Here is a 15405-nt window from a genome sequence, read left to right on the forward strand (position 1 = left end):
AAATATAAAAATTCAGTTATGAGTTAGGTATGGTTATATACACATAGAAAGCTTTTAAAAAAAGTCAGGACTAATAAGTTAGGGTACTGACTACATGTGCTGAAGATATTTACAATATAAATTTTACATACTAGATTGGTTTGCTTACAATACAATGACATTTCTATAATATGGCATTTATGAGGCGAAAAAACCATTAATTCAACGGAAATAAGTTTATTTTATTAAGACACAATATAATAAAGTCTATACTAAATCTTAATATCATATTATATATTACATTATTAGATTCATTTTCAATGTTGGTATTCATTTTTTTCCAAATTGGAGATGTTTATACGTCGTTTACGATTATGTTATTATTGTTATACAATATTATTGATATTAATAATTATTAATTATACGACTTAACAGGGCAAAATTTTTATAAATAATAGGTATAATAGAAACAACTATACATTATAATGTATACATTTATGTTAATTTTATAAGCTAATTAAGTTTGATTCTAAAAAATGAAAACATTTATTACCTTATTATTATTAAACATCATTGTTTTATTAGTTTCATATTTAGTTTTATATTCATCACATTGGTTATTTGACACTGGTAAATTATTATTATTGTTTAAATAAGGTCATAATAATTTTATTAAATTTAAGCTCGGTGCCTCGGTCTTGCCATGCCACTTTTCCACAAAATAAGTTAGAGTCGTTAGAGAACTGGTCTCTAACCGTTGTTGCTTCGAGGGTGGATTTTCTTGCCACTCTTTGCAGTAGAACTTATATCATTTTGTTCAAACTTTCAAGAGCCTGAAATTATAATTCCATCATTAACTTCGCTATCTAAAAATTCTTGAAGGTCGAGCGGAAATAATATTATATATTATATGTATATAAAATAGTAGGTAGAACGTTATTTTAGGAAATATCAAGTAAAATACGGGCATGTCAAGCATGTGGGTTATAATTTTATAAAATAATAAAATTAATCAGGTCAATTTGGAATTTTATGCGCAAAAAATTTTTTTAACTACGTACCTACATGAATAGGTATTTGATATGCACTAAAAAAATTTATGATAGTAATATTAGTAATGATGCATGCTATTATTATTCTTATACTATATACCACATTGGATATTGATAAATTTCTTTAAAATCGCATAGTTATATTTAACACATCGCGTGCCGCGGTCCGACGATAATGTACAAGTCATCTTATGGCTTTGTAATTCACCGATTATCAGAGCAATGCTTTTATTTTTAGTTATTCAGCGAAATGTCTACTTTTAATTAGTGTATTAGGATTGTATTTCGTTTATTTTTAACGTAGCAATGGTTGTTCGTCCCAGAAAATCGTCAATAACGTGAATAACGATGACTACGAGTGTACTACGAGTATATAGTATTTAGTGTAATATTATACTACGAATACTAATGTATTTTTATAACATAATATTTATTACTTATTAAATACACCGTAAACAGTTATTAATGTTATTATATTGTATCATAGACCTTATAGACAGTTATAGTTTTAAGTTTATACTGTTGTTAGTTACTAAATAGTGTATTGTGTATATACTATTAAATATTAAGTATATAGCTAATATGATAATGTTTACATTAAATATTTAATATAGTTTTTGTACGATTGTACGGCCAAACTTAATTTATCAATTATTTATCTTATTTATAGACGAAATTTACACGAGATTTTACCTCCACAATATCGTTTCATCAAAATCTTCATTCAACGCGACTACGCCAATAAAATATTTAAACATTATTATAATATTATTGATATCCGAAAATAAGCATTTTATTACTTGTAATTATTATTAAAAATCTGTTTTCATAATTTATCTTCACTTTATATACGTATTGCATAGGTACGCAATAAAATGATTATTACGGTTTAATTTAAATTATAGATGATTTGAAGATCACGGAGGTTCGTGAACTCGTTGTTTAAAAAATCGCCCATTTGTCATTTTGAGTTTATAATTGGTGTACTATACACTGGTTTTCATTTTCAATGCGCGTTTTATTCCTGTGAAAATTGGATATTTGAAATAGAGTAATTTTGTAATACTGTGAGAAACCAAAAATTCAGAAATTACAATTTTTGTTTTTTTTTTTTTCAAAAACTCATTTAAACAATATTAATTAGTAATTACCTTATTTATTCAAATTGAAAGAAAATACCTATTGGACGAAATGGTATTTAGTAAAAAAAAAAATATTGGATAAACTGTTTATTAGGAGATATAATTTCTAGACAAAGTAGTGTAGTCCCTTCAAAAACAACACTTCTCGTACAACTCTCGTAATAATATTGTGATAACTGATAACACTGACAAGTGACGACTGACAATTCGCGGCTGGTCCGGTCATTATCGTATGGAATTTTAATACTGTTGTTTGTTTCGATTACAAATGTCATAGGTATTTACTACTTGTCCATTCTTTATCACCGACTCTAGACAATTAGACATTATTAGATAAGTGCTAAGTAGACCACCAAGATCGATGTACAGACGTACAGTGTCCATAATAGTTTATCTTTGGCACAGTTAAAGTTAAAATTCAGAACGTTATATATTATATATATACTCTTAGACACAACCTATTTAACAATAATAATAAGAAAAATAATTATCTTCTTGGCTTGTTTACGTGTAATTTCTAACGCTTTTTGTAGAAATATAATGGCTTTTCAACCTAACAGCACGGTCAAGGTTCTGGATCCAATCCGAGAGAACTATGACAATTATTTGCTAATCGATGTTGGATCGAACATGGTGAACAAAAAGTTCAGCAGAGACTTGGAATCTGTGTTACAACGAGCAAAAGATTCGGGTAATGTTATGTACCTCTGTTGATACATTTTATTTACTTATACGTGCTGCCAGTATTTTTTACATTACTTGATGTTTGAAATATTATAATGACTTCCTATGATAGTGTTTACTGTCAGCAATAAATTGTGGATATACCATTATACCGTTACATAGTGTTTATCATTTTACAGGTGTTCAAAAAATAATTGTTCCTTGTACCTCTTTAAGAACTAGTAAAGAAGCGTTACGGTTAGCAAGAATATATCCAGGATCGATATATTCAACTGCAGGTAAATTACATACATGTACTATTAATATATTAGTCTTTACAATGTATTAATATTATTTTGGATAAATATGACAACTATAAACGTATTTGTAGATACCCGAGTTTTCATTTTTATCATTTTTAACCTAATCATTTAAAAAAAAAACTGTAAAATATTTTACCTTAATCCTCTAAGTTAAAAATGAGCCATTAGGTAATATTGTATAAAATATGTGGCTGAAAAAATGTTGTTATCATTACATATTTATTTTCTATTTCTATCAATTACTGACTAATAAGTACTTTTTTTTATTATTAAACACATGGGCGGATAGGGCTATCTGGAAATCGGGATTTTCTTGGTAGGCCCCCATCAATATTATACTCAGAGGCCCCAATCCCGAAAAAAAAAATAATAGTACATAATTTAATTTTTTAATACTGTTATATTACAAAACCTAACCTGACTGTGCAGGTATTTGTAATTTTGTGAACTTCATTTACTATTGGGGCCTTCTGTGTAATACGCATTGATACTCGTATAAAATATAATTAATACCTAACTTATTTTGTTGTTTGTACTATGGTACTAAGACTATGAGTGATGAATGTTGAAAAAGATTTACTGAATATTATTGATTCAAATGAAGTGATCAATAAATTAGCTGCTAGAAATAATACATTAAAAAATTTGTTATCATTTTAATAACTATTTTTTTTTTCAACAATTGATTGAATAGTAAACAAATCAAGCATTTATATATATATATATATATATATATATATATATATATATATATGATATACATAAGCCTCAACAAATATTTAGTATACATAGTTGTATGAGGTCCCAATAAAAGTATACCGGTAAAAAAAAAAAGTACCTATTCGCCCATGATTAAACGAATTGTTATTTACCTATAATATGTATCACCTAAGTAATGTTTATTTTATTATGTTCAATAGGTATCCATCCACATGAAGCAAAGTCTTGGGAAGATAATTATTACGATGAACTGAAAGATATTGCTAAAAATCCAGAATGTGTAGCTATTGGTATATGTGGGTTAGATTATAATAAAGATTTTTCATCGCCTGATATACAAAGAAAAGTTTTTGAATTACAGGTAAACTAAAATATTTAAGTAGAAAAAAAAGTTATACTTCTTTAAAATTCTTAAATTAATGTTTATTGTATGATTATCATTTGCAAACACCAGGCAACAGGTTAGAATAAAATACTGTATATTTTGCATGTTGGATTAAATATAACATATATTATATTATTATATTAATATTTGTTTTTTTTTTTTTAGATTTCCTTGGCTAAAGAAATGAAAAAGCCGATCATGTTGCATCAAAAAGGAGCACATGAAGATTTTTTAAAGATTATTAAAACACATTTGCCTTTAATGCTTCCAGCAATTTTACATTCATTTACTGGTTCCTTTGAAGAAGCTACTGACTACATAAACTTGGGAATGTACATTGGCATAACAGGTAACATTTGTCATGTTATGGTGATGTTAGTTATTGCACAATTGATGACAGTAATATCTTAAATGCAATGATCAATATTTAAATATAAATATACAAATGCATGTTGTATTTTTCATTTTTTTTTTTTTTTTTTGTAGGAGGTCTGTGTAAAGATAGTTCTGGTAGTGGAATAAAAAAACTTTTAAGCGCAGGAACATTAACATTAGATAGAATACTAGTGCAATCAGATTCTCCATTTATGTATCCAAATGCTAGAGCAGCAAATCTTACTGATGCCTTAAAATCTAGTCTCACTCAAAGGTATATTTTTATACTAAATATTTATATTTTTAAATAATTTTTAATTGCTATGTGCATTTTTTTTACAGATCACTGGGATTTTTACAGCGTTACTGTACATTTCATCGAAACGAACCATGTTCATTACCTATTTTGGTGGAGTTGTTAGCTGGTTTTATTTCTAAAAAACCAGATGAAGTAGCTTTAGCTACATCAATTAATGCGCTTAAAATATTTGGAATGTCATAATTTTAACACTTCAGAAAGATGTATGAATTTGTGTTGGTTTTATTATTTTTTTTTTTATTAAATTTATGATTTATAATTTATTATTGTTATTGTTCATCAAATTAAGGTTTTTAACTTATAATAACTATTAGTCAAAGTAATACAATGAAAATATATTGTGCCATTTAACAATTTTTGTTATAACTGCTACATTGATGTAACTAAATAAATCATTTTACTTTATTTTTGTAACGGTCGTTTTGTTTCTATTATTATTGGTTTATATTATGTATCCTAATTATCTATACTTTATCACAGAAAAAATGACAGTGTCTTGATAAAAACCAGTCAGTTAAAATTAGTTCTTCTTGACGCAACATATTAAGTAAACAGAATACATTGAGATAATTGTCAGGCTAACATAGGTGTTTTTACAGTTCGGTTTATCTCTATGGAATGGTTACTTTTGACATTTCATGTCTGCTTTGGCACACAGAATTGAAAAGTGTTACGGTTACCCCTGGTAATGGTTTCCAAAGACACAAAAGACAAAATGTGATACTTCATTGCAGACTGGTATGCAATATGATTGGTACCAATTATATTTTTATTTTTCTTTCTGAATGAAATGATAAAATATGGTTAAACAAACAATTTATTTATTTCATTATTCAAATTAAAAAAAAATTGTATATAGGTACAACTGGAAATTAAGACTGAATTAAATATTATTTTAAATTTCTACTGAATATATAGAATTCAGTGTATATTCAAATCAATTATAAAAAGATAAATGCATTTGTATCAGAGAAAGTATTTTCTATCATTTTAGATAATACAGTTTCTTCATAATCAGTTTTATAAATAGACTAATGATAGACAACTTAAATTAACTCAGTAGTTTGTTGTTAATAACTAAATTGACCAGATAAAAATTTTGTAAAAGTAAGACAAGTATTTAAAAGTAATTGGTTTAAGATGGGTATCAATCTTAATTATAAATTAGGTAGTATTTGTGGGAGAAGTAAATCTCCTTTAATAATTGATTTTGGTTACACCTTTGTTTCTTCCGGATAAAATAAGTCATAAAAAAAAAATGATAATAATAAAAAATAAAATATAAATTTATAGTTATAAATTATAATATTTGTTTAATATTGAAGAGAATAATCTTTATCCTATTGATAAAATAATGAAAAATCATTGTCAAAATTGAAATTTATTTTGTATATATGAACATTCAATTTTTAGGTAATATAGTTATAAAAATGGAGTTTAAAAAACAAGTATTCAGTGAATATAAACTTATTATAATTAAAATGGAAAAAGAAGCAAACATTTGTTATAATTGCTGAACTCTTAGTCCTTACTTAGTGACATTTTGGTTCAAAGAATTGTTTTATGTGAGATGAATGTTGATCTACAATTCATGGATCAAAAACTGTGATTTTCATTAATAGTATGAATCTTCCAGCTGTAGCTACTTTTTAAATTAAGATAAAAGTGTGCTATTTATTTCAAAAAACATAGTCATAGACATATTAGTAAAAGTAGCAAAATAAGCAGATTTTTGTTAGGTTTTAAATGTTTCTCAATATCATCTACAATTCTGTGTCTTATATCACTACAGGTAGAATGACATTTTTAAATAACATCTGAGAAAACAATCCGAATGGTTTTTTATTAAACAATTAGGTAATAAAAATGAATATTAAATATTGAATAAAATAAAAATTATTTGAAATCTGGATGTTGAGTAAAAACCAGTACATTTTATTCTTCCATCTTGATAACAATATTTTACAGTTCATTGGTTTAAAAATCAAAATGTCTGGTCAAACTAGCAAAGTAGTAACATTACATGGTAAATTTATAAAATTTTGTGAAAATAATATAAAAAAGATAGGCAGTGGGCACTGCTAGGTATCAAGTGAGTCCATAATATGGGTATATTGAATTTTAATTCAATAATGTATCATAATATACAAAAAACGATTCTATGCTGTAATGATTAGCTAATATCGCCAAGTATATATCAATATCATGCAGTTTTTTGATATACCTATAGTCCTATAAATATATCTATCTTACTTTTAGTATTACGGTAAGTAGATATAATTTTTTACAAAAATATTGTGTTTATTATATTTCTAATGTTATATTAGGTTTGTTCCTAGTAATAATATTTATACCATATTATATCAATTAACGTTACAATCAATTTAATGATTTACTGTAAGTACCTTACACTAGTGTGAATAGATTCATATTATAAATAGATAAAAAATGCCATTGCAAATTCATAATATAGTATAGGCAAAAGATTAACATTTACACGAATAAGATTTTTAAATCATAACAAAATTATTAAAATTTTTATTTGTCATTTAATTATGTTATTTTGCCTAAATTTAATCTTACAATGTCTAAAAAAAATTGTATTTATAATTTTTTTTTTAATTTAATGTTTTCAGTACTAACTACTTATGAGGAATTTTATATTACATTTTTAAGTACTTAAATGTATAAAGTGAAACTTTTAAGAATTTCAAAATACATCATAATTAATCATATTCATTTTGTCAAAATTTCAATTTCAAATGCATGTATTATATACAAATTAAGCTTATGTTTTTTTAATAATTTTTATACAAATATAAGAATTTATTTGGTATTTTGTACTAAATTTTAAAGAACCTTACTCAGAAAATAAATTTTTAAACATTAATTGAAAAATTAAAATTGCTAATGCCTAAAAATAGCTCAAATTACCAATTTTTTTTTTAAATTTTACAATATAAAGAAAATGATAATATAAATACTTGGTGAAACTTTCATGTTTTTGTGTTTATTTGTTTAAGTATTCTTATAAAGACTTGTTTATTTTTATGATAATAAAACAAACTGTTAAATTTTTTATTTTCATCTAACTGGACCCAATTTGGTATCCAAAACCAATTTCAAAGATGAAAATCAAAGCATTTCTCAATAGAAAATTATTATTGTGTACACACACAAAAAAAAAAAACATTTACTATACAATCATTGGAGCATAGCGCTCAGTCTACAATTGCTAAATAATAAAAAACATAAAAATACTTTTGTTATTGAATAATGAGCTTGGTTTTATTAGCTACTATAAAATCAATTGTTTCAACATCAAATTTTATAATACAAAATAAAAACTTAAAAATTACACATATAATAATTCACTTTATTTAGTACTAATAGTTAATTTATTTATGCAATACTAAAATTGTATGATTATACTCAAAGTATACTTGATTAATTTTATTAAAATATTCATTTATTTAAAAACTTAATTAAATCAAGTTATGAAAAAAGGAACATGCATAAATATTATTTTTTAGTTTGATATAATTAAAATTAAATAGAAAAATTGAAACAAAAATAATTAACATACAAAAAATTTAAAACTGGTTATTTGTGACAATTATCTATACAGCAATGCTAACTTCTAATCTCTTGATTACTTTATCATATGATGGTTCCAATTCATTATACTCAATATCTAAATCTTCCAATTTTACAATTGAGTCAGCTTTTTGGATTTTTTCAACTTCTTCGGCTGGCATTGCTAACATAAGTTTGGTAGGTTTTTTCTAAAAATAAAACAGATATAAAACTTAGTTGGTTAAAAATATAATTTTATTTATTTTAAATTAATATTATTTACTTGAAATGGCCAATTCAATCTTGCTTTTACAAATTTCTTATATTTTTCATATTCATCTGTATTTTGCCGATTGGTAATTTTTAGTAATATAATTTCTATTACACGACGAACTTGTTTCTAAAAATAATTTTAATCAGAATTATTATTTTATTTAGAAAACAAATATCTTTGTGAGATTTTAATTACAATGGTGAGCAATTTGATACACATAAGTTACAAAAAACAGTGATTTTTCAAAATAGTTTTTATATTACTAGAATATATTATCATATTATGGGCTAATTTTTTTTATCATGAATCATGCACTATTTTAAAAAATTAATTTTTTGCATAATTTTAATTAATAATAATAAAAAATGTACTGAATTTCATATTTTAAAGTGGATTATTATTTCAAAGGAATAATGTATTAGTAGCTTTTCAAGAGCTTTAAGTATTGAAAAGTAGAATAGTGTCACTCGCCCATTATTATTTTACCCAACAAAATTTTAGTTTGCTATAGAAACGCATTACTTTTGTTACTTTACTACCCAACACTACTGTCTATTTATATGTATATAACTATGTTTGGCGCTTATATATAAGTAAAATATAAATAAATAATACACACACAATATACATAGTAAATTAAATAAATAAATCGTACTATACCTGGTTGATTTTGTAAAGATTTTTAAATTCTTTAACCATTTCTTGATAATGTAATTTTTTAAATTTTTCTTCATCAAATGTTTTCAAATTATGAAAATTAGTAACATCTACAAAATCTCGAACAAGTTGGAATTCATCGTTTGGACTTTCAACTGACAAGAGTAACCAAATTATTAGAAACTTAAACACATGTTATATTCAATTAAATAAATATAATTAAATACCTGTAATATCAATAACATCTGATTTAGTAGCATAGTGTTTGTAAACAGAATTCAGGAGCTTGGCACACAATCCTTTCCTTTGGAATGGTGGTAAAATTAACATTTGACTGATTCTTGGGCGGATTTTATCTGGGTAAGCATAATATTCATAGATGGTTGAATATCCCACTGGAGTATAACATGTATCACCATTTTCATTTTTAAAAATTTCATACCTGAAATTTAACTTTCATTATTAAAATGTTAAAATACATTTGTTCACATTGAAAATGATTCTAATGCATCTAGCTAACATGGTTTTCACTATTTCTAGTTAAAAACAATAATCCTGAATTGTAATTATTGTTTTAACTAACTCATTTTTTAATTAAGTATATAACAAATTTATATTTTATTAATAAAAACTATGCACATAAAACAAAATTATATCTTACAAGATAAATATCTTCCATTTAGTATCATCAAAATCGATGGTATTTGATGAATCGATATACCATAAAACAAATGTCTGTAGTTGATCAAAATACTCTTTGAATTGGGTGTTTTCATCTTCAATTACATATACTTCAAATTTCTTGTCTCCTTCATTATGATCTACAACAAAAGACAAAAATATTAATATAAATGTTAATCTATATTTAAATATAAATTCATCTCACTTAAAATAAATTGATCGAGTTGAGTTCCATAAGGCTTAAACTTTGGTTCATCTTCCAAACACTTTTCAAATACATCAATATTTGTATAGAAATTTGGAGTAATATAATCCTTAAGTTTTTCCATTATATTGTCAGGCTATACAATTTACATATAAAAATAATTTATTATCATATTAAAATTAAGAAAATTTGTTAACTATACTATTAATTTAACATATTAAGACTAGCTTAATTTTCTGAAGTTTCAATAATTAGCATTGAATTTAATTGTTTGAGTTTAAGAATAACTTTGTGTCACCTTATTAGTATAAAGATCAAAAATATATTCACTAAATTAAAAGATAATTTTAATTAGGTTTTAAATAATTGTGTTTATCTAGTTATTATTTTTTTATAAAAAAATTTCAGTGACGTAATATAGTAAGAAATTTAAATTCTGCACATGGTCTAAAGCAGCAGCTCCTAACTTTTTTAGTTTTATAGACCGCTAATTTTGTAAAAAAAACCTTTGAGGCCCACTAACAGCACACCTATAAATGTATTCATATGCATATAATATATTATAATATTTAATATTATATGGTTCATGGCCCATGGGTCGGGTACCACTTGTCTAAAGTTAAGTGGATTGTTATAGGGATGATCATACATAACTAGAATAATAAATATTTTAATAAGTATTTGTTAAAATCGAATTTCATTCAAAATTTAATTTTCTAATTAACATTAAATAGGAAAAAACAAAAATTTGATCTACTTTAGATGCTTTGTGTAGTGATTTTTTAATATGTTTCTTTAATTTTAGTGTCTAAGACACTAAAATATATAATTAGAAAATATAACAAATCAATCCTATGTTTTCAAGAACTTACTATATGTCTTTTATGAGATATCATGAAAATAATTTTAATTTTACTCCTTCTGTAATTTGTATTATTGATCGTACATAAAAATCGAAACAAACAACAAAATCTAGGTTTTAGTTGAATAATTCTAAAAAAGAATATGTTAATACTTACATTCATACCAAATTTCTCTGAATCCACTTTCGAAGAATAATTTATGTTAATATACAGCTTAAGACTACAAGCAGTATAATACATTTTTACAACAAGGTCTTTGTAACCAAATATTTTTTCCCTAAAATAAAATAAATTTAGTTCAAGCAATTTTATTTATATAGAATTATTTAAACACTCACATATTTCCAAATATTTGATAAGTCATGTCTGGATAAAATGCTGCTTTTGGATCATTTATGTCACTAGATTTACGAACTAAAAGATAAAAATAAATAAATATTAGGTATACAACAAAATTTCAACAATAGTTTTTTTTTAATTGTTTTATAATTACCAAGTTTAAGTTCTAATGCACTATTACTGCTTACAATATACTGTTCCATAGTGGTTTGAAGTTAGAAGTTAATAAATCTGAAATAAAAATAATTAAACATACGAGATTAAACTCCACGTATTAAATCAAAAATTAACAATTAATACATAGTGCAGTCATAATTTTTCATGACACCTGTTGGTAATTAAATTACGTTTAAAACATTAAAAACTATTATAACTATTTGTACAATAAATATGAGAAAATAACTAGATAAGGTAATGGATAAGATAACCGAAAAAAACCTTAAGAGGATAGTTAATTTGTAATAATTTGATAAAGATTGTTAAAATGAAGTATCTAATTAACATTATAATGAAATACGTATAAATACAAAAAGACCAACACACTACTGCAGTAACAGTAGAAATTGTGCCCGTCTGTATTTTACCAACACCGCCATTAAGACAATGTGTGCAGACCTTAGAGCAATTACTTGGCATCGATCTTATATCCCTTTCCTTAAGAAAATTTACTTATTGTATAAGTAAATTTAAATTTAACTTTTGAATTTGTTTAAAACATTCTGAATTGAGAATCCAGGCCAGCGATAGCTTGTTACGCATTATATTTTGTAAACCAAAAATAAGACAAACGTATCTAACCACATTATACTTTTTGCGCAAAAAATGACGTAGGTTGTTGGTTTTAAGTACTTACCTATGAGAACGAAGTGAAAAATCACTTGAAATACGAAATAGGTGGCAGACTAAAAACTAATAACTGGTAGTGTGGTCGCAGCAGGTGCTGTATGCTGGACGTAAATTAAGTCTGGTTGGAAAAAATCACTTTTGTGACGCCGACGACGACAACGAAAACATAATGATGTATAAAAATTTGGCGGTCTGTAGACAATAGTCGATGATCATTCCCAAACGTCACTGTGTCACACGCCATGTTATCTCCCAACAGGGATCCATCGTTCTCGTCACACGCTCGATTGTACTATATGGTGAAAAGATTAAATCACAATTTACTTGATGTAGGACAAGTGGAGTTTACACTTGTTGTCCCATACTCGCGATGGAGATAGAAATTAAACTCAATAAAAGGCTTTATGGTTTACACTATTAATCCATAATTCTGATAATTTTTAACTCTATTGTTCATCAATCATTACAAAATAAATATACAAGAAAAATAATTTGTTTATTAAGCCTTTTCTGTGCATTATTGTATTCGCAGTACTCGCTGTTCTCACGGTACTCGGAAAAAAAAGCCCCGGAAAACAAAGCCACGGAAAAAAAAGCCCCAGAAAAAAAATACGGTAAAAAAAGCCCCGTCATAGGAAAAAAAAGCCCCATACCATATGATTTATACAATTAATTATAATCATAATATCCATAACCATTTTTTTTTTTTTTTAATGTAAAAATGTAAATAAGATGAATACATATTATTAAAATAAATATAAATATAAATTAATTATATCACAGTTAAAAATACATTATTAATTGTAGTTTGTTGTTTGTTTATATTTTAAAAAATGTTTAAAGGTAAAAAATTTAGCAGCATTGCTTTCTAATGTTGTGGCTAACAGTCATAAGAAAATCTAATATACTTATATCATTATTTTTGATTTGCATGCATAAATTTTTTAAGCGGTTTCGGTTAATTTTTTTGTACCAAGTTTTGTACTACCATAATCTCCTACATTACTTAACGCTAATTTTGCTTGGTCTGCAGCAACTTCCATTTTCATTTTACCTAACCTACCATACCCACATAGTTGCCAGATAGTGTCTACAATAAAATATAATACTTTCATCATTTATAAGATAAAGTCAAATAACAATAAATTACCTACTTTTATTACTGTACCTATGCTTTAATCTTTTATATTCCGAATGTATATTTATACCTATATAGTGTAAAATATTATATAATAATATAGATGGGTATATTGTTTAAAAATTTAAAATTATAAAATGTACACTATTATAAAAAAGTAATATGTATTTCGTAGGTACGGGGCTTTTTTTCCTAGATTCGTTCTCACTTACTCTTTGGTATGACCACAGCAATAATATATTTAAATCGGTCGCACAAATAGTATTTTAACGTTTACTACGAGAATAATAAATAAATCAACAATAATAATAATAAATAATAGTAATTATTATTTTTTTTTATCCATAGTAAGCGGATAAAACCTCTGAAACAATTCTAAAATGTCATGGCCAATTTTTTCAGGAAATTTTATCGGATAAATGAGACGATTAGTAGGATTAAGTAATAAGTATTTATTCTCAAATCGATTCTTTTTTCCAAAATTATTTATACCGCGTACTGTTTTTATAAATTATCCAAAAGTTATAAACATAATAATATAATCGACTCGTGACGTTTTTGCGATCGTCGATTCGAATAATAATATAATCGTAGGTATAGGTATACGCGTTTAATCGAAACCGCTGTCGTGCGTACAAAATGACGTCTCGTCCGAACAACAGTTCTTTCGTACCGCATTTCTATCATATTATTATTATCGTATACTCTTTTTTATTATGGTATACATATTATTATTATAATATTATTATAAACCGAGTTTACACCGATATAATATACATAATATTATGCTAACCCAAAGCTATAATATAATATGAGCGTACGTAGATACGATTATGTATATGTATATATATATATATGTGTGTGTGTAGATTACGTCGGCATCGTTTCTCCGATCGCCCCGTACCTCCAGTCTATTGCGACGTAGTTTGCCCAACGCTCGAGACGGGAGGGGGGAAGCGTTAGCCGTTTCCAAAACTCGAGTTTCGTCTCTCTCTTTATCGATTTTCGGGCGTCTTACAGATGGAGGTAGAATGTCGGACGGACGCGATGATTCAGCATTTCAGCATGAAATATTCTAGTATGAGGCGGAGTCAGTGCGCACGCTCACGACGCTCGCCCGGCGGCACTATCGATTTTTTCGTAACAGCGACTCTGATTCGCCGAGGAATTGTTGACGCTGCCGGTACGCGTCGCGTGCGACGGCGTCATGACGACGCGTTTTTGCCCGATGGGCGGTGGGACGGGGGGAAGCTGTACGGGCCGACCGTAGCACGGGCGAGCACGCGGCGGGCGTGCGCGCCGTCTCCGTCTCATACTGAAACGCTGCACCTGCACCGGGCGCTCAAGTGTCGTATCGACACGTCGTCCACGGTCCGATGTGTTCTACCTCCAGCTCGGAGACGACCAAAAATCAACGTAAATTGTCCCGAAAATTCGCGACGACGTCGTGCGTTTTCGAGGAACACATTTGTAGCGGTTATAATATACTTATATACTTATCTATGAGCGGTGTATCGACAAACAAACTGCAAAGCTTACGCGCGTGATCGTATTCGTTGTACCGAAGCCGATAGTAATCATAGAACCGATCTCTAAGAGTACATGACTTGGTTTTTTGGTCGAACATAAATTTTATTTTTATAAATACAATCCTTCGGTACAATATACCATGTACGTTCGCTGGTCGTTTATATTCGAAAATTTAAAAAAAATATACGTGTTCGTAGCATAATAATTTAATACACGTATTTCTACTGTTGAATGAGATTTATAAATTGTATTATAATATTATAATACGACGATCGGCTAATCGCTGACCGACTGATGTATTTCAAATTTCAATAAATAAATGTACATGTTATTTGTAA

General features: G+C 26.6%; 2 protein-coding genes across 3 annotated transcripts; one reads left to right on the forward strand and one right to left on the reverse strand.

The window, feature by feature from the left end:
* The first annotated feature begins 2343 nt into the window (after positions 1 to 2343).
* Positions 2344 to 5372, forward strand: LOC114122685 (3'-5' ssDNA/RNA exonuclease TatD). 2 transcript variants are annotated; one of them, XM_050206882.1, is made up of 7 exons: positions 2344 to 2450; positions 2707 to 2864; positions 3037 to 3135; positions 4080 to 4240; positions 4430 to 4613; positions 4751 to 4913; positions 4982 to 5372. In XM_050206882.1, exons 2-7 carry the CDS (start codon positions 2714 to 2716, stop codon positions 5139 to 5141), a joined length of 918 nt encoding a protein of 305 aa, XP_050062839.1. In that variant the 5' UTR covers positions 2344 to 2450; positions 2707 to 2713; the 3' UTR covers positions 5142 to 5372. The 2 variants fall into 2 exon arrangements, with proteins under 2 accessions (XP_050062839.1, XP_050062838.1); XM_050206881.1 differs by having other exon boundaries at positions 2381 to 2864.
* A 2844-nt stretch (positions 5373 to 8216) lies between these two features.
* LOC114122693 (histone acetyltransferase type B catalytic subunit) lies at positions 8217 to 12637 on the reverse strand. The gene is made up of 10 exons (XM_027985433.2): positions 12407 to 12637; positions 11708 to 11784; positions 11553 to 11628; positions 11371 to 11491; positions 10352 to 10487; positions 10127 to 10286; positions 9693 to 9907; positions 9469 to 9620; positions 8818 to 8934; positions 8217 to 8743 (listed from the first exon to the last, which is right to left on the reverse strand). The coding sequence occupies exons 2-10, from the start codon at positions 11754 to 11756 to the stop codon at positions 8579 to 8581; spliced, it is 1191 nt and encodes a 396-aa protein (XP_027841234.1). The 5' UTR covers positions 11757 to 11784; positions 12407 to 12637; the 3' UTR covers positions 8217 to 8578.
* Between the last annotated feature and the right edge of the window lie 2768 nt (positions 12638 to 15405).

Source organism: Aphis gossypii, chromosome X (genome assembly GCF_020184175.1).
Source record: "Aphis gossypii isolate Hap1 chromosome X, ASM2018417v2, whole genome shotgun sequence".
In the NCBI taxonomy this organism is placed as follows: domain Eukaryota; kingdom Metazoa; phylum Arthropoda; class Insecta; order Hemiptera; family Aphididae; genus Aphis; species Aphis gossypii.